At 39.4% G+C, this 26,611-nt stretch overlaps 1 protein-coding gene across 1 annotated transcript in view; it reads right to left on the bottom strand.

Moving 5' to 3' along the window:
* TENM3 (teneurin transmembrane protein 3) overlaps window positions 1–26,611 on the bottom strand; it is a 207,118-nt gene that overhangs the window by 137,250 nt on the left and 43,257 nt on the right. The window contains exon 3 of the mRNA XM_021711937.1: window positions 15,512–15,634. Coding sequence (XP_021567612.1) covers window positions 15,512–15,634 — 123 coding nt within the window. The remainder of the gene's footprint in view (window positions 1–15,511; window positions 15,635–26,611) is intronic.

The raw sequence follows: 26,611 nt of genomic DNA on the forward strand, positions 1-26,611 counted from the left end.
CAGTCTCACTCTGTCGCCCAGACTGGAGTGCAGCGGCTGCTCCCGGCCACCGCAGCCTCGACCCGCTGGGCTCCGGCGATCCTTCCGCCTCAGCCTTCCGAGTAGCCGGAATTACAGGCATGCGCTACCACGCCCGGCTGATTTTTTGATTTATTGTACAGATGAGGTCTCCCTGCCCAGGCGGGTCTCGGACCCGCGGGCTCAGGCAATCCACTCACCTCAGTCTCCCAAAGGCGCAGGATGACAGGCTGAGCCACTGAGCCTGGCTAAGTTAATACATTTCTAAGGTAATTATATTCTACTGTTATTAACAAGTTCTATCATTACTATTTGAAGTTTCTGAAATTTATTTTACTCTTGGTGTTGATCCTATATATTGCTGCTATAAACGGTTTTCAGCAGTTTTAACAGCATAGCTGTGCTTTGAAAGCTGGTAAGCATAAACTGGTACTAAACCACAACATTTTTTTCAAAATATTACCTTTACCCACGAGAATTCGCTTTGGTAATAATAATCGAGTTCTGATTTCAAGGTTTTCAGCTTTCACTGTCTCAAAGCAGTTTAACAGCTTTTTAAAACAGTATTTTTGCTTTGCTGCTCTCTTCATATATTAATTTTGGGGGGGTTAAAAATCTTTCTCACTGAAATGACATGAGGACGCATTGTTGTGTCAATAATGTGTCTCCTTATCCAGTTAGTCCCACAGCTAATTTAACAGGTGACTTTTTCATTAGCGTGCTCTTCATTTATAAAACAAAAGAACTGAGGTTGACAGAATGTGCTTGAGTGGGGCAGCAGTAGATGTAATACTCTTTTTATCTCCCTGTAATGAAAAAGGCTGATTAATCATAACATTATATTATATCTTAGAGTTCAAGTGGCTGTGGATGTCATTGAACCTAGGAGACTTCAAACAAGGGTAGTCACATCCCTAGGATACATTAAGACTTTTCAGTGAGGAGAGGAGAAGCTCATTTCAAGGAGTTAACGCCTAGAACCTCAACTACTCTACTACTGGAACCTCTACTTCCTCATGCAGACTTTCTCTACACCAGAAAGGCATGCCTCTTACACACCCCAAATCATACTATGACACACTGTTTTGGAGCACAAAGCTTCCAGTATACCAAACAAAGGCAACATTTAAAGTATTTTTGTTGGAGAAGCCGCTTTTATTGCAGACACCATAGGCCCATCGTAGGCCTTCCATGTCTTTCTCTGTCACATACATATTTCCATCAAGGGCGAGATGTGGAATTTTAAAATGGGGCATTTAGGACTACTGGCATGTTTTGAAGTCAGATGTAACATTTTTTAATGACCCTACTACCCACTCCAACTATTATCAAAAATTCTTTTCATGCAAAAGAGTTTCATGCTTACAAAGTGCATGCTAAATAAGGTAAACAATACTCAATGCAGTGGTACTTTCTTTATTCCAGTTGTCAAGCTATGGCAGGGATTTGTGCTTTATCTCTTTATCTATCTGTTTAGAGCAGGAATTCAGAACGAAGATAATTGTAACAAAATGTAAGTTAATTTATTTGAACTGAAAAAATAAGTCAGACTTTTTCTGACAAAAAGACAGTTAAATTATATGGTGGGTATTTTCCATAAATTAAATGAGCTAATGAAACATATGTATTTAAAGCACATACAGGCATACCTCGAGACGTAACAGATTTGGTTCCAGACTGTCACAATAAAACCATATCACACAAAGGCGAGTCACACAAATTTTCTGATTTCCCAGGACATATAAAAATGTTCACATGAGCCAGGCTCGGTGGCTCAGCCTGTAAACCCGCGCCTTGGGAGGCTGAGGTGAGTGGATTGCTGGAGCCCGCGGGTTCGAGACCCGCCTGGGCAGCGAGACCTCATCTCTACAATAAATCAAAAAATCAGCCGGGCGTGGTAGCGCGCGCCTGTAATTCCGGCTACTTGGAAGGCTGAGACGGAAGGATCGTCGGAGCCCAGCAGGTCGAGGCTGCGGTGACCGGGAGTGGCCACTGCACTCCAGTCTGGGCGACAGAGTGAGACTCCAACTCAAAACAAAAAAAACCCCAAACAACAATGAAGTTTGCTACAGTGATTCACTCTTCTTTTCACAAAATATTTTTTGTAGCATGTGACGCTGTTTGACAGAAGTTCTTTGTAGAAGAACTTCTTTCAAAATTGGAGTCAATCCTTCCAAACTCTGCTGGGCTTTATCAACTAAGTTTATGGGATATTCTAAATCCTTTGCTGTCATTTCAACAGTGTTCACAGCATCTTCAGCAGGGGTCAGCTCCACCTCAGACTTTCTTTGCTTATCCATAAGATGCAAGTCTTCATCCATTCAAGGTTTATCGTGAGATTGCAGCAATTTGGTCCCATCTTCAGGCTCCACTTCTAATTCTAGTTCTCTTGCTACTTTCAGCATTTCTGCATTGACCTCCACCAATGAAGTCCTGAGTCCCTCAGAGTCACCTATGAGGGTTGGAATCAACTTCTAACTCCTGCTAATGTTGATATTTTGACCTCCCACGAATCTTAGATGTTCTTAATGGCACCTAGGATGGTGAGTCCTTTCCAAAAGGTTTTCAGTTTACTTTGCCCAGCTTCATCTATGGCAGCTATAGCCTTACAAAGTGTACTTCTTAAATAATGACTTGAAAATTGAAATTACTCCTTGATCCATGGGTTGCAGAATAAATGTTGTATCAGCAAGCATGGGAACATTAGCCTCCCTGTATATCTACATCAGAGCTTATGAGTACCCAGGTCATTGTCAAGTGCAGTAATATTTTCAAAGGAATCTTTTTTCCTGAGCATTGGGTCTCAACACTGGGCTTAAAATGTTCAGTAAACCACGCTGTAAACAGGTGTGCTGTCATCCAGGCTTTGTTATTCCATTTTTATAGCACAGGCAGAGTACATTTAGCATCAATCTTAAGAGCCCTATGATTTCTGGAATGGTAAGTGAGCACTGGCTTCAACTTAAAGTTACCAGCTGCATTAACCTCCAACAAGGGAGTCAGCCTGTCCTTTGAAAGCACATAGCATCAAAGGCAGGCAACTCCTATTTCTCTCTAGCTATGAAAATCCTAGATGGCATCTTCTTCCAATAGAAGGCTGTTCCATCGATACTGAAAATCTGTTGTTTGCTGAAAACCTTCATCAATGATCTTAGCTAGATCCTCCGGATAACTTGCTGCAGCTTCTCCATCAGTACTTGTGGCTTCACCTTGTACTTTTATGTTAGGGAGAAGGCTTCTGTCCTTAAGCCTCATGAACCAATCTCTACTAGCTTCCAACTTTTCTTCCACAGCTTCCTTGTCTCTTTCAGCCTTCATATAATTGAGGAGAGTTAGGACCATGCTCTGGATTAGTCTTGGGCTTAAGAGAATGTTGTGACTGCTTTGATCTTCTACCTCAAAAACTCAGACTTGCTCTGTATCAGCAATTAGGCTGTTTTACTTTCTTGTCATTCACGTGTTCACTGGAGTAGCACTTTTAATTTCCTTCAATAACTTTTCCTTTGCACTTGTAACTTGGCTAAATGTTTGGTGCAACAGGCGTAGCGTTTGGCCTATCTTGCTTGAGACATGTCTTCCTCACTCGGCTCCTTTCTAGCTTTAGATTTAACATGAGAGACACATGTCTCTTCCTTCCACTTGAACACTCAGGGGCCATTGTAAGGTTATTAATTAGCCGAATTTCAATATTTTTGTGCCTCAGGGAAGAGGAAGGCCACAGGACAGAAAGGGTGTAGGATGGAGGGAGAACAGCCAGTCAGTGGAATAGTCAGAACACATGCATTTATCTACTAAGTTCGCCATGTTACATGGGAGTGGTTTGTGGGGCCTCAAAACAATTACAGTGTTCGTGACTAGCCTGGGCAACTTGGTGAGACCTCGTCTCTACAATAAAATAAAAAAATTAGCCGGGCGTGGCAGTATGCACCTACAGTTCTGGCTACTTGGAAGGCTGAGGCTGAAGGATTGCCTGAGCCCAGCAGGCTGACACTGGGGTGGCTGTGAGTGTGCCACTGCACTCCAGCCTGGGTGATGGAGTGAGACTCCGACTCAAAAACAAAACAAAACACAATTACAATAATAACATCAAAGATTTGTGCAAAGGTTGGAAAAATGGTGCCAATAGACTTGCTCGACATAGGGTTGTCATAAATCTTCAATCTGTAAAAAATGCAGTATCTGTGAAGTGTTATTTTAAAAAGCATAATAAAAGAAGGTATGCCTGTAATAAGATGAAAGCATTTGAAAAATATAATATCAATGGGGAATTAATATGAACAATAGTTCCATTTGCTACCCCATTCTGAGTATACCAGATGAAACAATGTAACGCTAAGTAAAAGACTAATAGGTGAAATAAGCGGTATTTTGCTAAACCTTGGTAAAGTTTTTCTTGGTATGCTACACAGAAACTGAGAAATGAAAAAACTCTAAAAACTGTGTAACAAATCTTTTTCTTTTTTTTTTTTGAGTTGGAGTCTCACTCTGTCGCCCAGATGGGAGTGCAGTGGCTGCTCCCGGTCACCGCAGCCTCGACCTGCGGGGCTCCGGCGATCCTCCCGCCTCAGCCTTCCGAGTAGCCGGAATTACAGGCATGTGCTACCACGCCCGGCTGATTTTTGATTTATTGTAGAGATGGAGATGAGGTCTCGCTGCCCAGGCAGGTCTCGGACCCGCGGGCTCAGGCAATCCGCTCACCTCTGCCTCCCAAAGGTGCGGGATGACAGGTTGGGCCACAGAGCCCGGCTACAAATCTTTTTCAAAGTAAGTAGTTGCCAAGACTTTGCTTTCCGTAAGACTAAAAGAGAAATGTGATGGAACGGGTAGCTAACAGACCACTAACCACACTTTTGGGAAATAAGTCACAATGTGATTTTTGACATATGACTAACAAGGGTTTCAAAGAATTAAACAGCATCACTTAAAAAAAAATCCTAGCCGGGCTCGGTGGCTCAGCCTGTCATCCCGCGCCTTTGGGAGGCTGAGGTGAGTGGATTGCCTGAGCCCACGGGTTCGAGACCCGCCTGGGCAACTTGGTGAGACCTCCTCTCTACAACAAATCAAAAAATCGGCCGGGCGTGGTAGCGCGTGCCTGTAATTCCGGCTACTCAGAAGGCTGAGGCGGAAGGGTCGCCGGAGTCCAGTGGGTCGAGGCTGCGGTGGCTGGGAGCGGCCACTGCACTCCAGTCTGGGCGACCGAGTGAGACTCCGACTCAAAAAAAAAAAAAAAAATCCTTATATTCCACTGACTTATTTTATAGCAAGTTTTCTTATGTTTATATTCATAAAAAATAAAACAGGATTAGAACTGATACTGAATTTTATTTTATTTTTATAAGAAGTAATATTCATCTGTAAATATATAAGCTATTTGAAAAAAGTCCCCATTCATCTCATTCAGAGAGGTACTTTTAAGACATTTTCACTTTTTTTGTTTCATAATTACCAAAATGTTTAGCATATTTATATAATAATTAGGTTGCTTTCCGTTAAATGTGTACAACTAATGATTGTAAGCATAATTTAATACAGAAGAAACCAGGTTTTTTAAAAAAAAATTATAATATTGTCTCAGGAAATAAAACATTTAATTTAAATGTGTATAGATATTTGTGTAAGAGGGCACAAGTAAAATAGCTTGAAGCTCACTGATCTATTCTAGCTTTTCCCATGAAATATGAATCTCATCTCTAAGTGCCTGTCAACTTCTATTTGCTTCAAGTTATTACACTATTTAGAATAAATTTCTTTTGAATTAAAGTCTTACAATGTGTCTTTTCTAAAAGGAAAATGTAGACCTGACCTCTCATTCTAATCAGCGATGTAGAGGTATAAGGACATCACTGATTTTTCTCTTCAAAATCCACGGCAACAGTGGCTTAGATTAGTATAGCATCCCAGTTGAAGCCTCTAGTTTAAATATCAGGGGACTAGATTTGTGAAGGGGCTTTGTCTTTAAATTCTCCACTGTTACTTTTCAAGTCACAGCCCTTCTCTCATTTGGCAGAGTCAAGTGTGGTCATTCCTGTTAGCATTTTCAAATGCTCTCTATTGGTTGTAAACACACCTGGAAGTCAGTGGGCCATTGACACAGTTTGATAAACTTGTAAATACTTGCACAACCTTTTCCTCTGAAGCTCATCAATCTCTTAGATAAAAGCCTGGACACAGAAGTCTTTCATCATGTCCTGAATTCCAGAAAACTTTGGCTTCAGAGGAAATAAAAAAAGGCCAGTTCTAGGGCTCTGTATCCTCCCTTACTGAGATCACTACATCCATAAAGCCCTACAGCCTGAACCTGGGAATGATCATAGGAAACACGAAGGTTGTCTGTAGGTTTTACGAAGAGAAAAAGGAGGAAAACTGGAGGAAAAAATAGAGACAGGGCAACAGAGTGCCCTGTAGTTATTCTAAACTCAAAGCTTATGGGTTAGGAATCAAACCAATTAAAGCCTTCACAGTAAGAGTGAGATGTACCATGTCTTCAAACACAATAGGGTATCATCTTGAAGGGTTTTTTCAACGTGTCCTGTTGTGTCTGAATGTGGGAGCCACTAGCAGTCTTTTCACCTACTAGCTGTGATTTCTTTCTTTCATCAGTAAGTATGTGTCACAACAGTCTTAATGTCTTAAAATACAGTTGGCAGAGTGTGAAAGCATAAAGAGACCACGTGCGCGAAGCTATTGTTATTCCTTTCCTTCTTATGTGATAACCAGTTCATATGGAAACCCAGCAGTAGAGTGGCATTTTTTCAGATAAGGCCTCAACAAAGTACTCTGAACTCTGAAAAATGTTTTCTAAATAATAATTTACCAACTACAGATGCCATAAGGACAAAACAGTAGTTGAAGTCATATTGGTAATTAGATTTGGTATCTCTTTGGAAATCATTTTGCAATATCAGAAAATCAGTGAGAAATACAAAATATGAAATATTTTGCCATACATGTCATGAATTTGCCACCTACCTCTGATGTGAGTTAACATGCCTGTAATGACTAAAATGGAAAGACAGAAAAGTAATTCAGCTGTAAAAGTCTAACTACAATTGTTGAGGAGAGTAAATGATAACATCTAACTAATAATTAAGATGTCAGGAAGTAAGGCTAAGCATTTGCAGACAATCAATAGCCCAACCTCCAATTCTACGACATAATCTTGGATTCATACACCCGACTTTAAGATCTCTGGCAGAACATATCTTTTTATAAACAACCACAGGCCATAACCTAACATTATGGATGCAGAGTGTTATATCACAAGCCAAGTGAAATAAGACATGACTACTTTGCAAACATAGTTTAATGGACAAAATCAATATAGCATCTAATTAAGAAACTATTATATTCTGTAATAACACAAATACTATAAACAATATTGACTAAAACTCCATGCTCTTGCAACCCTATTAGTCCCATTTCTCCAATTCAAAGGTAATCTTTAACCTGCCATAAAATCGAATTCTCCAATGTTGTCTAGTAGTTAGGAAAATTGATAGATGATGACCAATAATGTAAAATATAAATGCAATTGGAATTATTTTGTTTAAACAGGACAAGTAATGTGAGGTGGGGAACCCTCCCCCCCAAACTGGAATTATCTTTTGGAGGATAGGCCTCTTGCAGTATACTTGGAATTTGTTCCTCCAGATCAAATGGTCATTCGAAGTTTTTATCTGGAAGTTTTGAGGAGGTTGCGTCACGATTTGCAGAAGACACATCCTGAACTGTGTGCGGCAAACAGGTCAGTGGTGCTTCCACCATGACAACGCACCTGCCCACATGTGCTGAGTGTTCAGCAGTTTTTAACCAAAAAATGGCATGATTCCCATGCCTCACCCTCCTTATTCACCCCATCTCACCACAAGGAACTTTTTTTGTTTCTCTGATGAAAAAGTCCGCAAAGGGAAATGTTTCGCCAGTGTGGAAAAAGGTGAAACAAAAAATGGCAGAAGCACAACAAGGCATTAAAATTGACAAGTTCAAAATTGTTTTTTTTTTTTTTTTTTGAGTGGGAGTCTCACTCTGTCGCCTAGACTGGAGGGTAGCGGCCGCTCCCGGCCACCGCAGCCTCGACCCGCTGGGCTCCGGCAATCCTTCTGCCTCGGCCTTCTGAGTAGCTGGAACTACGGGCGTGCGCTACCACGCCCGGCTAGTTTTTTTTGATTTATTGTAGAGATGAGGTCTCGCCAAGTTGCCCAGGTGGGTCTCGAACCTGCAATCCACTCACCTCGGCCTCCCAAAGTGCTGGGATTGTTTTGAGTGGTGTAAAAAAAATGTTGATAAGTGTACTGCACCAAATGGAGAGTACTTCGAAGGTGACTGCAGTTGAAACATGTAAGAATAAATACACAATTTTTTATAAGAAAATTTCGTGTTTTGTGGGGGGTCCTCTCTTGTATGCTAGCAAAGACAGCATACATTAACAGTAATAATAGTAACCATTCACAATTTTTCAAGCATTTGCTATGGACTATACACCATTTAAAGTATTTACACTGAATACTCAAGATCATTCTATGAGTTGAAAGAGTCCTTTTTAATTGATGAGACAGTTTAGGGACAAAGAAGCTACACAGCTTGTCCCCAGCAACACAGGGGTAAGTGATCAGAACTAGGATACACCACCAGGCAGTTTGACTCACAAGTCTATATTCTTTTGTCTCTTCTATATTGTGTCTAAGATGATAGCATGATGTGATGCACTGCCAGACTGTAAACAGTCATGTCAGTCACTTAAAGACAACAGACTAGTATCTGGGTCACTAAAGGGGGTTAGGAGAAGTAGTAGTATCTCAGATTTGTGTGTGAAGAATGGATGAGCAAGATTGGAGACATACAGCACAGCTAGAAGGTGATTTCTATATTCAGGGAAGAAAAGACAGGATTCAAAAGATATTATGGAATTAGACTGGAAAGGATGTGGTGATTGATTAAATACAGGAAGTGAGAGGGAGAGCAGTCAGATAGGACTCCTAAACTTCTGGACCAGGTGATAACTGAATGATGATGTCATTTCCTGATACAGAAGTCCCACATTATCCACCAGGGATAGGTTTCAAGACCCCCGGTGGATGCCTGAAATTGTGAATAGTATTGAACCTTGAACTCTATATGTCCCATGTTTTTTTCCTGTACATTCATGTCTGTAATGGTTTAATTTATAAATTAGGAACAAGAAGAGGTTAACAACAATAATAAAATAGAACAGGCTGGGCATGGTGGCTCATGCTTGTAGTCCCAGCACTTTGGGAGGTCAAGGTGGGCAGATCGCTTGAGCCCAGGAGTTTAAGACCAGCCTGAGCAATATAGCAATACTCTACAAAAAATCATCTCTACAAAAATCAAAACAATTAGCCGGGCATGGTGGTGTGTGCCTGTAGTCCCAGCTACTCAAGAGGCTGAGGTGAAAGGATCACCTGAGTCCGGGAGGTGGTCTGGAAGCTGTGGTGAGCCATGAGCATGCCACTGCACTCCAGTCTGGGTGACAGAGTGATTCTGACTCAAAAAACCCAAACCCAAACCAAAACAAAAACTAAAAACCAGATCAATTATAAAAATAAAAGCTATATGAATGTGATCTCTCTCTCAAAATATCTTAATATTTTTGAGCCATGGTTGACATTGGGTAATGGCAACCACAGAAAGGGAAACTGTTTAGAAATCCCTGAAAGGGAGGCACATTTGGAAAGAAAGAGGATGTGGCAATTGTCTTTTCCAAAGATGGCCACAACAATATCTTCCATTCCATATTTCTTGGGCAACGTGTCCCTGTCATTTCTCCAGTCAAGAGAGGGAGTTTAATTCCCCTTCCTGTGAATCTGAGCTGAGCTTACTGACTTCATAACTAAAAGAATGTGAAGAAAATGATATCCTAAAATGGCTAATGCTAAGTCCTAAGAAGCCTGTAGTTTCCTTTGGGGTCTCTTGGAATGCTCCCCCTGATATTCCCTTTCAGAACCAGTTGCTGTGTTATGAGAAGCCCTGGCCTCATGGAAGACCATGTTTAGGTGCACCAGTCAATGGCCACAGGTGAGCTCAAGTCAACAGATCACATCAACTGACAGCCACGAGTGAACTACCCGGGACTTCCAGCTCAGTGGAACCTTCAGACAACCCAGTTGATATCTGAAAGTAACTGCATGAGAGTCCCAAGTAAGAGTTCAAGGATGGCTCAGTCAATTCACAGAACCACGAGAGATGATTAACAGATTGTTTTTAAGCCACTGAGTTTTGGTAAGGTTCGCTATGCAACAACACATAACTAAAGTAGTTGATGGGTTCAGTTTTAGACACGTGGAGTTTGAGATGCTTGGAAGATTCCCAAGTAGAGATGCTCCAGAGACACTTGGATAGATTTTATGCGGTTGATATCTGGAGCTGTGGAGAGTGATCAACTGCATGGATGTATCAATTTAGAAATTAAGAGCACACAGAATGTAACTGGAATCAGCAGAGTGGGTGAGAGAACCTAGAGTGAAGATGTGAAAGAGCAGTCTTGAGGAACAACAGTGTTTAGGAATCGGATGGAGGGAGGTGAGGCAACCAAACATCACTGTTAAAATCAGGAGGAAGGTCAAGGTGAATGTGGTCTCACAGAAGCTAAGGGAAAAGAATACTTCAAGCATGGGGGATAGATTAGCTGTGAAATGCTACCAACAACTCAAACACGATAAAGTGTGAAGTGTATGCCCTGGTGCTACTGATGTAGCCATGGATAACTCTGGAGACCTCGGTTTCAGTGGTGGTGGTGGTGGTGGAGATGATCTTGAGCACAAAGTGCCAGGCTGTGACAGAAGTGGGTGCAGAGCAAAACAATGACTGAGGTGACAAAACAGACTGTGTCCAAAGAAAAAAGAGAGGCTGGAACTGTATACAGAGGCAGAGTCAAGAGATCATTTTCCCCCCCAAGTGTGATAGACTAGAATGTTCAACTGTTGACTGGAAACTACCAATAGAATGGGGAGATACTGGACAGACAGAATGGCATCAAGAGGACTCATGGGGAGATTAACCTTGAACATGGGGAGAAAAGGGTAGAAGCGTAGCTCCACATACACATAGGAATGAAGATTGGCTTATGAGAAATTAAGAGAGTGTACTCTGAAGATGGCTTTTTTTTTTTAATAAAAAGAAAGATCAAATGCTGAGAGAGAGTTTTGAGTACAGTACAGAGATCTGGAGTAGCTGCTGAGAAGTATGGGAGAGAGAAGTTTGCAAGGGAAATGTAGCAGGATTGCCAGACTGTTCAAGGTGGTGAAGGAGGAAAGAGGTATTATCACTCCCTCCTTACTTGAGAGGAAATTGAGACTCTAAGAGGGTAGTTGAGTAACTTGCTCAAGGTTACAAAGCAAATAAATGAAGGAGCTAGGTAGGATTTGAGCGTAGGCCTGTGTGATTCTTTCCAGTACATTAGGCTAAATGAATTCCTGGATCCTGGGGAATAATTTTAGTTTCTGAAAAGAGTGTTTGAGCTACAAATTTCATTCTGACCTCCTTATTCACTTTGTCTATTTTCATGAGTTTTGCCTAAGACTCTAAACTTCTGATGGTGCATATCTAAAATCTATAGTCAAAGAAGGTTTCTGGAATAAGAGAAAAGGATGATGGAATATAATAGAAATTCTTCTTTTAGATATTAAATACCATTTAGAAGCTTTGGTTCAGTATTAACTTAAAGGCAAGCAGAGAGTTTACTAAGCCTGTAGCACAGTGAGTTTTTCTTAGATTTATATTTATAAAATAAGAATAAAATAGGACAGTATAAATAAGAGTACTACATTTAGAAGCTGTGAAGTAATGTTCTCACTATGTTTAGTATGGTTAATTCTCCTAGTGAGCTTTGTTCAGAATTCTGGGGTTTTCTCAACAGTTGTAATATCCCAGATTTTCTCTCTTTCTCTCTTTTTTTTTGAATTGGAGTCTCATCCATTGCCCAGGTTGGAATGCAGTGACACACTCACAGCTACCACAGTGTCGACCTGCTGGGCTCAGGCGATTCTTCTGCCTCAGCCTTGAAGTAGCCAGAACTACAGGCACGCGCTGCCATGCCCAGTTAATTTTTTTTTTTAATTGTAGAGATGAGGTCTGCCAAGTTGCCCAGGCTGTTCTCGAACCTGTGGGCTCAGGCAATCCTTTCACCTTGGCCTCCCAAAGTTCTGAGATTACAGGCTTGAGCCACTGCACCTGGCATCTCCCAGAATTTCTAAAGAGATGACATGATCTGCTTCTCCGGATAGTTTATAAAACTAAAATCATGGGTGTAGGTGCAAGGACACAGCAGATTCAAAGAGGCCTAAAGGCAGTGGTTTGTAGCTACTTTACTTCTTGTAAATAGCGTCCCCTCTGGCACCCTGTGCCCCAGGTCTGTAAGTACTATATTTTGGAAATATTAAGAACATTTACTTGGAAAAACAGAAACAACAATTTCTTATGAATTTTGGGAGCCATTCAAGAAATAATAAAGATGGTAAGTGACAAGTGTTTAGGTCACCCTTTGGGCAAAGTTGGAACCCAGACAGAGATAGCCTTTGTTCCATGAAGGGATATTTCTAGAAGTTGGGAGGGTCAGTTCTCTAGTGCGCATAACTGACTCTGGGACATCTGTTAGCTGTTCCTTTGTGGAAGGCTTCTTGACATGGCTAGGAAGAAGGTACTTGGCTTACGTGTACATACAGGTGCTCTGGAAGTGCACATCAACTGTATGCAATGCAGGCTATGATCACCTGGGTAAACTTCAGTCCTTTTTGGAGAAGGGGACTACTAGAGCAGTGTTTCTACAACTGTGGACCACAATCCTTTGGCAATTACGAAACTACTTTAGTACGTTGCAACTAGCATTTGTTAAAAATGGGAAATACAATAAAATAGAAGACCTGGGTGCATTTTACAAAAGCAGGGTATTATTTTGGGAGACATATTTCAGATATATATGCATATGTGTATGTTGGTTTTGATATAACTTGCACTTCTTTTGTTTTTATTTTGGAGATGGGGTTTCACCCTGTCACCCAAGCTGGAGTATAGTGGCGTGATCCCGGCTTATTGCAGCCACGACCTCCTGGTCTCAAGTGATCTTTCTGTCTCAGCCTGTTGGGTAGCTGGGACTACAGGCATGCATCACTATGTGTTTTGTATTTTTTTGTAGAGAGGAGGTCTCACTATATTGCCCAGGCTAGTCTTGAATCCCTGAGCTCAAGCAATTCTCCCGCCTTGACCTCCCAAAGTAGTGGGATTACAGGTGTGAGCCATCACACCCAACCTGCACCTCTTTCTACACAGTCATGATCATGGCTTAAAAGTTACGGTTTTAGAGGACTCCAGCCTCAGAGATTTCTGAAGCCATATCCATGTGATGTTCTTTGAAACATCTGGGCTGATATGATCCTACGATCTATTCCAGGCTTGTCCTAAAATTGTCTTGCAAATCTGAACTACGAAGCACTCTGCCTAAAGTTACAAAGCAAAGTAGCTGAAGGGGCAAGGATTTGATTATAGGTTTCTGGGAGCTGAGGTGAGTAAAGGTAATCCCTGGCAAAATACCAGGAACCAGCACCAGGGCTGTGGGAGTATCTCTGAATGCACAGCTTTCGCAGAACTGGGCTTTTCAAGGACTGTGAAAATAATTAGCCACACTCTACTTTCCTTTTAATCACAATAAAAGGTTAGGTTGTTGTAAATTAAATAAAATGTCCATAATAAGCATTTATCTCTTTATTAGAATTATGATTTCATAAGTCTGTAAAAAAAGTTTCCTACCAGTGTGGTTAATAAGCACCATCTGATCATTTTCACAGGAACCATGCAGTTTAAGAGACAGTCTAAATTCCGATCAATGTAAGCCAAAAATAAATTGTCTTAATTTCTGGGTAGTTACCTGTTCATATGTGTGTTATGAATATATAAAAAAATTAAACAATTAAGGTAATTGAAATAATTTCCCACCTACAGGTTCACATAGGAAAGCTTTTCTTCAGTCACTTTAGCTCCCTGCACAGCGATTGCCACTGTCTATTTCAGGTGGATGATGTGTCACTCACCAGCTTATAGTCTTTTGTAACATGCAGAACTTGATATGAAAAGGTTTAATGGGGGGGAAGCATTCATTATTAGTATAAAAATCTAATGCTTTATAAAACTTCTCAACCTCCCTAAGGAGAAAAAGAAGTATCCTAAAGTATTATTACAATACAACAGAAAATGTAGGCGAAGAAAAAAATTTAAGTATTAGTCACAGTCAATGAGCTCATGTAAAAGAGCAACATATATGTTCATTAAAGGTGTAATCACTTCTTTCTCCTCCTGCAAATCAACTAGTCACACAAGGATGGACATACTGATGTCAAAGCAGAACACAACAAACACACAAGGTAAGAAACAAAGAGGAAGAGGCCAGGCATGGTGGCTCACACATGTAATGCCAACACTTTGAGAGGAGGAGGTGAAAGGAGTGTCTGCGTCAGGGGTTCGAGACCAGCCCAGGCAACATGACGAGACCTCATCTCTACAATAAATTAAAAAAAAAAAATTAGTCAAGCATGGTGGTCCACACCTGTAGTTCCAGCTACTTGGAAGGCTGATGTGGGAGGGTTGCCTGAGCCCAGCAGGTGCAGGCTGCAGTGGCTGTGAGTGTGTCACTGCACTATAGTCTGCGTGACAGAGTGAGACTCCGAATCGAAAAACAAATAAACAAAACAAAAAGAGAGACAAAGAGGAAGAAGAACTAGGGGAATGTTAAAAGACAAATAACTTATTAGGTGACACAGAAAGGTATGTCGATCAGGTTGCTCTGAGATATCATGTATTATGACATTTTGCAAAATGTCAGAGGATAACAATGCCAAGACTTGTACACACACACAAATAACACATAATATTTGTAATATAAATACACATATGTATAGATATATATTTTCTGGGTGTTTATCTTGGAAAAATGAAATACAGTATTCTCCTGCCACCTAAATTCCATTTTTAATTCAGAGTCAATTGATTTGAAAGTCTTTGTTAGCTCAAAGTGCAAACTCTTAAAGGTTTAGAGAAAGGGCAACCAAAGAAAAGGTCAATAAATTATAATCCTTTAATGTGTTTTGTATTTAAAAGCTTTTATAATAAAATTAATATAGTATTCCAGCTCATATACAAGTTGAATGAAGAAAACGTAACATACCCAAGGTAATAAAAGGGATGACACACTGAATTATAATCTATTTGCAGACTAAAAATAAAACTCAATACACACTTGCAGGAGGGAGAGGTAGAAAGGCCTAGCCATCAACTCAGAAGGCAGAAAATCATATTATTTCTCTAACACAAAAGTGAATTTTCAACCTTTCAAGTAAATTAATAAAAAAGCACTCATGAAAAGACGATATCTGTAATTTCAGAAGCGTTTCCCTCTCCCATATAAACTGGATGTAAGCATGGGTAAAAATAAATTTATGGAAAAGTGATATGAAAAGAAAAACACAGGATACACAATTCTTTCTCTTACCATTGTCGCCAGAAGGTAATGACACAGTGTTGGTTGGCATGGTATCAGAGTTCACTTTTCCATTCTCAAATGTGTCATTTTCAGTCTGCTGTAGCTGCCAGTTGAGGCCAAAGAGATGCATTGCTGGGGGAAAGAACACAGGTCCTTTAAAGGGCTGCTGCCTTCAGTGACAACAGTAAATGGTAAGCACAGTTATCGCAAGTGTTGTGTGTAAAGACAAAACTTTCATTTTCTGAAATACCAGGGAGAACTGCACAACAAAAGTTAGAAAACAAAGGGTTCTCCAGCAAGTTTAATTTACATAGCAATGCAGTGCGATATGGCAGCTTTACTAATGATCTGATGTGACTCAGTTAATTGGTACCAGAAAACTCTTACGAGTGAAGCGTTATGTGCTCGCATTCCTCTGAGTTCTACTTTTCACCATCATTTAAATCACTGCTGAAACACTCTGCAGCAGCATTTGCCAACCTTATTTGACCACAGGTCACTTCCAAATTTATAATACTTTGTGGCAACACCTAATGGTTCCCAAGAGACATGATGCTACATCTTTAGGTTAAGCCAAAAGCAAAAATTTGTCTCACAGATGTGTTGGTATATGAAACAACCAGAATGGATTTCAATATATACTATGTAATAAAATTTGAATATTCCAAATTTAGGATGAGGCCCTTTGATTTATGACATATAATTCAACAATAGTGCAGATTAATAAGCATGCATATGTGCCAGATAATTTCATGCGTATGATGATTTTATAAATTTATGAGTGATTTATAAATTTACTAAAATGTTATAAATGTGTTTACTCATTTTCTTTGTTTAAAATATTTAGCAAACATACAACTAGGAGGCTACATAAACATAAGCTTATACGTTTTAAATTATAAATGTAATTTAAAGTTTTATTATATTGTTTTTAATTTTTCCTGATTTATCTAAAACATTTAGAAAAATATGTCCCTGTCGTATTAACCATTAACACTTTCTAAACATTTATTTGTACATCACAGACTATAGTTTAAGAACTAATCCCTTAGGAAGGCTAAATAGCAACAGGAAAACTCAGCAATGGTTATAGTACTGTACGATGAAAGAGAACTTTTTGGGACATTTTTTGACATTATTTAAATCACTAACATTAGACTACACCAGAGAAATGGAACAAGTCCTAAGTGTATAAAAAGCATTATGAGAAGCAGTATGATTACTACCATTGTCAAAAAGCCCTTAATGTCTAATATATGCAGGAACAAAATTAAATTGGCGCAGGAGGTTTGGATGCAGTTAGATTGTGGTTTAATTCTTAATTCAGCATTTAGTCTTGGGCATTAATGTAATATTGTTAGATGTAAGGTTTATTTAAAAAACAGAAGCTTGTTAAAACTACCTTATTTCATTGCTGCAATGATTCTAGACAGGGTACATGAAGGAGAACTGGCACAAAGCAAGACAGCTCTTCCTATAAAGGTGCTTTAGGTAGTCTAGAGTCCAGATTACTGAGCTATTTGGGTCATGTGACTAGATCGTGGTGCTTCTCCATACAAATTATCTCTCCTGCCTCTAATGCCTCTTGCCCACAGTGAAATAACTGTGCCTCGCTCAGATGGCAGGTGTCAGCTTCTTGAGGAAGCCTATCCGTATTGGGGTGTTTTTTCCCAAGACTCTTTTGGTTCACTTTTGTACTTCACTTATGAGATGCAAATATGTACAGGGATGCAGTGCCTGATATCTAGCAGGTCGCAGTATCTGTCAGATAAAGTTAGGAATACTTGTATTTTCCGAGACTCTTAAAGTCTAAGAAAACACTGTTGTGGATAAAAATAAAGGAAACGTTAATAAGCATAAAACAAATAAATAGTTAGGATTGGAGAGCATATTAACCATTAGTTCATTTTGTGTAATGCTGCATGAAAAGTGAAAGTCCACTATTACTATATATAACTGACAGAGTTTAAAAAAAATTCAATAGTTTTAGGACATTCTATTATTAGTGCCACATTCTTTTGTTAATAATAACTGATATAAAAGCATGCTATAATAAGAAAGACACTAAACATAGATAGCCACATTTATCTTATATATTTTTAATAGATGAAAATACTCACACTCTCTGATTGAATTACAATCTGCCTGCAATTCCTTTTAAACTCTGATTTTCATGGATTAAGATACAGGTTATAGAATTCTTGAATTTATAAGTTGTCATCTTATAAAGAACTATAACTTCCTATGTCATTTTGCATTAAATTATGTAGTATTTGAGTGGCAAAATGTCAGGAGCTTTCTAAACATTTATCACTTCATACATTTTTCAGAGTTTCAGATACTTCAGCAATTTTTGAACAAAATAATCGGAGATAGCAAAAGGTTTGACAGATATGCAAAGCAGCAATAAATATTCCAGTAGGGTCAAAGTTTCCACACAAAACAATTTATCATCATTGTAATCTTTTAACATAAAAAGTCTCCTTGAATGATAGATTTGCTCATATTATTGGTTTTAATAGACTTTGAAGAGTAGAGGTAACCCATGGGATTATGCCCAGATGTCAAATGTTCAAAAGTGATGTGATGTTTGTGTTGGAAGAGCTATTTTATTTTTTGCCAGACGGGTAACTGCTTTACTATATATACATTTTTTATTATAGAAAATCTCAATAAACTGAGATTCTGGTTCTACTTAAGATGCTGTATAATAAGAAGCATATCCAAAATTTTATATCTTTTAAAATACTGCACTGAAAACAGAAACCAACAAGTTGTTTGGTCTTAGAATATTATCTACTTTGAAATTGTTGGTGTTTGGTATTTAGTGATGCTCTTGACACTCATTATGTATAACTTAAGATGTTTACACAAATGCAGGGGGTTCATGGAATTGACTCCCTAAAATTAGAGACAGGCAGGCCGCAAACTCATAAAACTCAAGAACATTACAGGAATTACTGAAGAGTGGTATATCAAAACTGCATGGGATATCTCGGCAGAAAAATGAAGGAAAAATTAGCTAAATAAAAAACATCTGAAAATAAAGATGGATGAGCTCAATCCTCCAATACCTGAGTTAGGAAACAGAATTGAACCATGGAAAGGCATTCGCTGCCACTTTTCATGGATGGCACAATCTATCCATGTGTGCATGTCCCAATGGAGGGTGTCAGGAGAGGGGCAAGAAGCAGGAGGGGACTCTGCGCCTTTCTGAGACCCTCTCCCCTCTGTGGGTGTAGCTCAGGTAAGGAGCAATAACAGGTGTTCTCAGCCACAGAGAGAGTGTCCCTTGTGCTGGTGTTAGACCATCATGATGCACTATGTGTTCAAAAGTATTCACTGAACAAGCACTACGCGTCAGACATTGTACTAGGACTTCCTTGGCATGATCTCATTTACTCTTCACAAAGATTGCACCGAACAGTTATTATTACTTTTTAAAACATTTTGAATCTGAGAAAATGGAGGTTTTTTGAGAGTTTGAGGTTCCAAGTAGGTAAGCAGTGGACTCTTACCTTAACTCAAACCTTCCAATGACAAAAGGCAGCTCACTACACAGCTCTCTATTCTACCAATGTGAAAAAAATCCATAGAGGAGGAAGTGAAATGCAACTTCAGTGAGGACCAAGGGCTACAGAAAATGCTTCTCTCCTACATCTAGGAATCTGAAGGAGGAGGCAGTATGGGGGGGGGGGGGAGCGGAGCAGAGATACCACAGGTAGCATCTGTGTGTCCTGGGCACTGTTCTTGACACAAGTACTTTTCTGCTATACTGTCTAAAAAATTAATTTTTACGGTATTATGATGATGAAATTAAGTACAGAGTATTTTGCCTAACTCTAAGAGTCTTAAAAAGAACAATTTAAAAATTACAAGTAAACACTATACTTGTGAATTTTAAAGTTATGAAAGTAGCATTCATATAGATTTAATCTTTAAAAAGTCTTACTTCTGGTATCAGGTTTACAGTTTTATATTGTCATTTCCATGTATTCCTGGGTGATTTTCATGGAGGAGGGTTCTGGATTCACATCTAAAATGTTATCCAAGGGAGAATGGTATCTGTATATGCCAGTAATACTATGTATCAGATATACAAATATGAATAAACAAACAAATAAATAAACATATCAGTGTGTTTTTCACATTTTAAAATATTTTGATGTCTATTATATTCTAGTAATGTAGTGTATGCCAGGGATCAAAAACTAAATCTTCAAAAGTTAGTGTATAAAGAAGACTCATAATTCCAGCTCTCTTGACCCTACCCTAGGAATCCTTACTCCACACTCTGCTGTTTCCTGCTTATCTGAAATGTCCTGAATCAAACTGTGCATCCACATTAAATACACTTCTAAAACTTTAATATAAATTGTTATCTATTTTTTTTTACTATGGCAAATATAATCAGAAGTTGTTCATATGTTAAACCTGACTTCTAAATACAAGATTTTTACTAACTCCAAATGGTTGGATTTTGCAAGATTAATTTGATTGTCTGGAATTGAAGTGCATTTTCTCCTATTAAACATCTTAGAAATGGTGGTTCAGTCCCCAGTTCATCTATAAAAGTCTATCTACATATCCCATAGGAATATGTATACACATAGCAACAAAAGGCATGAGCAAGAATGTTCACAGAAGTATTATTTGTAATAGCCCCAAACTGGAAACAACCCAAACATCTGACAGCAGTAGAATGGGTAAACAAGTTACAGTACAGATGTACAATGGAATGGTATACAGCAATGTACACGATGAACCACTGCCAGGTGCAACAATATGGATGAGTCTCACAAACATAATATTGAGCAGAAGAACCCAGTCTCACAAAAAAGCGAATACTGTATAAGTTCATGTGTATCAAGTAAAAAGACAGATAAAATCAACTGGGAGGCATACAAATCAATGCAATGATTACCTCTAAGAAGGGCCAGGTCATGTTTGAGAGAGATCATGGGTGGGGTGGTGGGGGGTGTCGTCTGGAGAGCTGGATGTTCTATATGGAAGATGGTTCCACTGGTGTGTTCACCTATGATCTACATGCTTTTCTAAATGTATATTATACCCACATAAACAATCCATCTAACATATAGCATAGCTAAAGAATGTGTGTCTTACCCTGTCTAAACTCTCCCTACCAGTACTTTTCTCTACAAGGCTTTTCCTTCCCATAAGGCTGCCAGTGAGGCAAGGATGACGGTCTTGGCTATAGCCCCAGGAGATAATTAGAATAAATGCACACACTCAGTAAAGACACTGTATGGAAGAATACGTGACTACATCGGGTGGTGGGAGGAAAAGGGGAGCATGAGGAAAGGTTTCCTTCAGTGCGATTCTCAGGAAGTGCACACTTTCAGGAGAAAAGCAATACAAGTAAACAAATTCATACATTTGTGTCAATGACGGTCAGTCCAGGACCCTCCCACATTGATTTGTAGTTTAAAAGCATTATTTGTCTTGGCATGGATGTGGGGAAATTGAAACCCTTGTGCATTGTTGCTGCGATTGTAAAAAGTTGTGACCACTATGGAAAACAGTATGGGATTCCTCAAAATACTAAATAGAGAGCTGTCATGTGATCCAGCAATCCCATGTCTGGCCATATATGCAAAATAACTCTTAGGTCTTGAGGAGAAATTTGAGAACCCATGTTTATACCAGCACGACTCACAATTGTCGAGAGGTGGACGCACCCCAGGTATCCATCAATGGAAATAAACAAATATATTGGAATACTATTCAACCTTCAAAAGGAATTCCCATCACATGTCACAGTGTTGATGAAACTTGGTGGCATTTTCTTCAATGAAATAAGCCAGTCACGAAAAGACAAATACTGTATGATTCCAGTTCTATGAACTATTTAAAATAGCCAAATTCATAGAAACATAAAGTAGAATAGTGGTTATCAGGGGCTGGGGGTAGGGAGAAATAGGGAGTTATGATTTAATGGGTTTTAGTTCCGCACTATAAAAAAAGTTCTATACTATAAATAGGGCAACCCTCTTTTGGGAACCCTCACGCTGCTGGGGGCTTTCCTATTTCCTAATAAATTCCTATTTATTAAAAAAAAAAATTCTATACAATAAAGAGAATTACCACTTGACCCAGCAATCCCACTACTGGGCAAATAACCAAAGGAGCATAAATTGTTCTACTAAAAATATACTTGCGCTCCTATGTTTACTGCAGCATTATTCACATCAGCAAAGACATAAAACCAACCTAGGTGTCCATCAACCGTGGATTGGATAAGGAAAATGTTTTACACCATGGAATACTATACAGCCATAAAAAACAACGAAATTATGTCCTTTGCAGCAACATGGATGCAGCTGGAGACCCTCATTCTAAGTCAATTAATAAGAAACATAAAAGCAAATCCTGCATATTCTCATTTGTAAGTGGCAGCTGAACACAGACATATACACAGACATTAAGAAGAGAGCAACAAACATTGGGGAAGAGGAGAAAGGGTGAGGGAAGAATGGGCTGAACAACAGCTACTGGGTACCAAGTTCCCTTTTTGGGTTCACTATTAAATAGAAGCCCAAACCTCACTGTCATGCAATAAACCCATGTAACAAACCTGCACATGTATACCTGAATCTAAAAAAAAAGAAGAAAAAGGTAAAGAAAAAACAAAACAAATCCATGCAATGCCTAATCAACCGTCTAAAAATAAAAAAGTTCTGTAGGTCTGTTGCACAACAATGTAAACTACTGAACTGTACCCTTAAAAATAATTAAGATGGTGACTTTTCTGTTATATATTTCTTACCACAATTAAAAAACAACCTAATACGACTTGTCACCCTGCAGGGAATCCTTGCAGCTAAGATAGGAAATATGGCTCCGACTCAGAGTGAGCAACTTAACCCGGATGGCATGGAGTGACCAGCACCAGACTGTGGTTGACTGTACACTGAAGGGCTCTGTGTTTGGAGACATTAAAAGCAACATCATCAAAGTGTGCACATCACACAGAACTTTGAGGGAGGGTATAAATGCCATGCTCGATTCGAGAATTAGGATTTTAAAGGATCTCTTAATTCTGATTTCCTTAATTATTATCTTATTCCTCTCCTTCCATTACTAACCATGTATCTCAAAAGAAGAGACCACAATATTGTTGATACTTCCTCAACACATCCTTTGTATTTTCTCCTCCCTTTATGTTCATCATTGTTGTACTAAAACTTCTCTCTCAAGGGATACAGGAATCTCTCGAATTGCCACATCCAGTAGCTTCTTTCCACTATTCAACCTGCTTGGATTTCCATAGTATTTGGCTGTATTGGCCATCCATCTCTGATACTTTATCCTCCTTGGATAATTCTCTGGGTTCTCTTTCTGGCTCTCTGACTGCTGTTCCACAGTTGTTCTCCCTAAAATCCGTAAGTGGAAGTTATAAAGGTAATTCACCAGTAATCCCGTTCTCTTGGACATATATTAGAGTTACTCTTCTCTGACTCTATGAAGCATTATAACTTTTCTTTGGACAATGAAATGTGGGAAGAAGTAGTAGATCTTTCTTCTGGGAGGAAACTTTAAGAACCAAAATGTAATCTGTTGCATTCCATGCAGGTTTCACGGAAGTAGCAGAGTCACTGAGTAATGTTTCTGTTAGTCTAGGTCCTTGTGTGAGCAGAACCTTCTTAGCAAGAACCACACTGCACATATAGCTGAAGCAAGAGATAAATCATCATGTTTATTGTAGTAGGTAACTTCTAAGATGGCCCTAAGATGCCTCCTGGTATCCACATCCTTGTATAACTCCCCCGGACCCCTTGAGTGTGGGCTTGATAAAGTGACTAGTGTGTAATGGAAAGCATATGGCAGAAACAATGAAATATCTCTCCAGAGCTTAAACCCAAATGACTTCAGTTTCCATTTTGGTTTGATCTCTTTCTTGGACTGCTTTCCATGGGGAAAACCAGCTGTCATATCATGAGGCAGCCCCCAGAGAAGCCCATGTGGTAAGAAACTGAAACCTGCCAAAAACCACATGGATGAGCTTGGAAGCAGATTCTCCAGCACCACTTGAGCCTTCAGATGAGATAGCAGCCATAGCCTACATTCTGACTGCAACCTTGAAAACATTAGGCAGAGGCACCCAGCTAAATTGGTCCCAGATTTATGATCCACATAAACTTGAGATAAATGTTTGCTGTTAAAAGCTACTAAGTTTGAGGGTAATTTGCTATACTACAATTAGCAATGAATATAGCCACTGAGGTTTTTTTTGTTTTTTGTTTTGAGTTGGAGTCTCACTCGGTCGCCCAGACTGGAGTGCAGTGGCCACTCCCGGCCACCGCAGCCTTGACCTGCTGGGCTCCAGCGATCCTTCCGCCTCAGCTTTCCAAGCAGCTGGAACTACAGGTGCACACTACCACACCCGACTAATTTTTTGATTTGTTGTAGAGATGAGGTCTCACCAAGTTGCCCAGGTGGGTCTCGAAGCCACGGACTCAGGCCATCCACTCACCTCAGCCTCCCAAAGCATGAGGTTACAGGCTGAGCCACCGAGCCTGGTTGCCACTGAGATTTTTAGGGTTGCTTCCACCATTTCATAACCTAACCCTTCCTGACTTACACACCTCCTTCCTGTATGCATCCCTCTAAATGCAGACATTCATCAAAGTACTTCTTTGACCTCACTTTAATCTCAACTGCTTTTATGACATCTATGTGCAATTCCATGGGGATAGATAAATTTCAAATATGTACCTCTAAGACTGACCTACACTTCAAACTTTACATTTTCTACTAGATATACCTTGAAATCCCATGGTACTTCAACTTTACTAAAGACAACATAAATTGCCTGTATTCTCATAACTGTTTTGCTTACTGTGTTTCCTTTCTCTGTTCATGACATCACTTTAGCCTGGGCAGTGAAGTCAGACAGCTCTGGGTTGAATCACGGTTCTATCGATCACTGTGTGGCCTTAGGCAATTACTGAACCTCTGAAATGTTCAGCTTTCTTGCCTATTAAACAGAAATTATAAGAGTGCTTCTTTCATTAACTTGCTATAAAGTTAAATGAAGATGAGAAATAGACCTCAGATTTGTAGCAATACTCAATAGATGTTAGCTAACATTACTGGTCATCAAACTGCAAACCTTGAATCTTTAACTTTTCTTCCGCCCTTACCTTTTCATCCAGTCAGTTGCTTGGTCCAGCGATAACCTCATCTAACTGCATTTGTCTTGTTTTTGGCATCACTCCCCTAGTCTAGGCTCTTGTTTCAAGTTTTTTTCAAATTTAATTTTTATTTCTTCCAAGTTATAAATGCAAACAGCTTTACAAAGCTTATTATGCAAAGTTGCAGTCCTCACCCACTGATCTCATTTTTCCACTCTTTAGACAAGACCATTTTTGATGCTTTGGGCTGATTCTTTTAGTGTTTTCCCTCCTTATGTCTGAATCACATTTTAATGTTTTTTTCCACTCTTTCAGTTTTAGGCATTATCTGTGGAATTCCAGCTTGAAAGAGGACCTCACAACTTCTAATTAGTTTCCCTGTCTGCTTTGCAATCCATTCTATACCTAGGTGTCAGTTGTCCTCCCAAAGAATATCTGTTATAATGTGATACAGGTCTCCTTACAGGTGATCATTAATGTATCTTTTACTACCGCCTCTCAATATGGTCCCATGAGTGATCCATATTTGTTTATCTACCACTTAAATCATGCCCTTCATGTTCCTGTTTCCACACCTTTTTCCTACAATTTCTCGTTTCTTGGATGCTTCCCCCAACCTCTACCCAAAGAAATTTTACCAACACCTTAACGTTTAGATCAAATGACATTTCTTTATGAAATCTTCCTGGAATTAATAACTATTCTGTCTTGCCAGGGCACTTTGTATCATTTGACTTAAAACATTCTGCCTATATTTTAATAATTTTTTTTTACTTCTGATGTGTAAGCAGTGGGGGTTGTTAAGGGAAGAAGAAATAGATCTTTGCAGTTGAGGGGTCCAAACAGGAAATTCCATGGGAGAAAGAAGAATGAGGGAAGAAAAAATACACATACAGAATTTTAGCTATGGGAAAATGGGAGAGGACAGCTAAAGGAAAAGTTGAATATATGTTTCAGCTTTTTCAATATTTTGCTTAGAGTTGATCTTGGAGGCCTCTTGGACCCCTGGTGTTAAAAACTGATCCATGGGAAGCAGTGGTGGCAAAATAACAGAAGATCTTAGACCGTTAATAGGCAAAAGGAGCCTTATGAGGATAGGCATAATTTTTTCCTTCTTCTCAGGGCAAGACAATAGAGGTTTCCAAGATGATTCCTGGTCAGACACTCCTTTTTTTATTTTTTTATTTTTTGAGTTGGAGTCTCACTCTGTTACTCAGACTGGAGTGCAGTGGACGCTCCCGGCCACCGCAGCCTCGACCTGCTGGGCTCCGGCGATCCTTCCGCCTCAGCCTTCCCAGTAGCCAGAATTACAGTCATGCGCTACCACGCCTGGCTGATTTTTTGATTTATTGTAGAGATGAGGTCTCGCTGCCCAGGCGGGTCTCGAACCCACGGGCTCAGGCAATCCACTCACCTCAGCCTCCCAAGGCGCAGGATTACAGGCTGAGCCACCGAGCCCGGCTAGACACTCCTTTTAAATTAGTTACAATATCTGACATCTATCATCTATAAAATTAATGAGTATACTTTTTATACTATCACTGAAGTCAACAAATAAAAAAATTATAGTAACATCAACTCTAGGAATGACTTACATGGATGTTAAGCCACTGATCACTATTGAAAGCTGTGCTACTAACAGCCAAGTGGTCTATTCTGGACTATTCTTTTTAGGTTGTCCTGTGGTGGTCATGGACCATGGCCAATTATAAGATGTTGAAAATTAAGATATTTCTTATGCAATTCAAAAACATTTATTCTATAATGACTTCATTTTTTGCTGTAGCGTTTTCCAGTAATTGATTTTAAAAACTTCATAACCGAAAAAATTTGGAACAATGTTAGTAAAAAAGCTGCCAGTAAAACTTTGTGAAGAATTTTTTTTTCAGACTCAAAGACCATTTAAAAATGAGAGACATGACAGTATGCATTATTTTTATTTTTCAAGGTTACA

This window comes from Carlito syrichta, unplaced genomic scaffold (genome assembly GCF_000164805.1).
Source record: "Carlito syrichta isolate Samal-C Ts95f unplaced genomic scaffold, Tarsius_syrichta-2.0.1 Scaffold302931, whole genome shotgun sequence".
Lineage (NCBI taxonomy): Eukaryota > Metazoa > Chordata > Mammalia > Primates > Tarsiidae > Carlito > Carlito syrichta.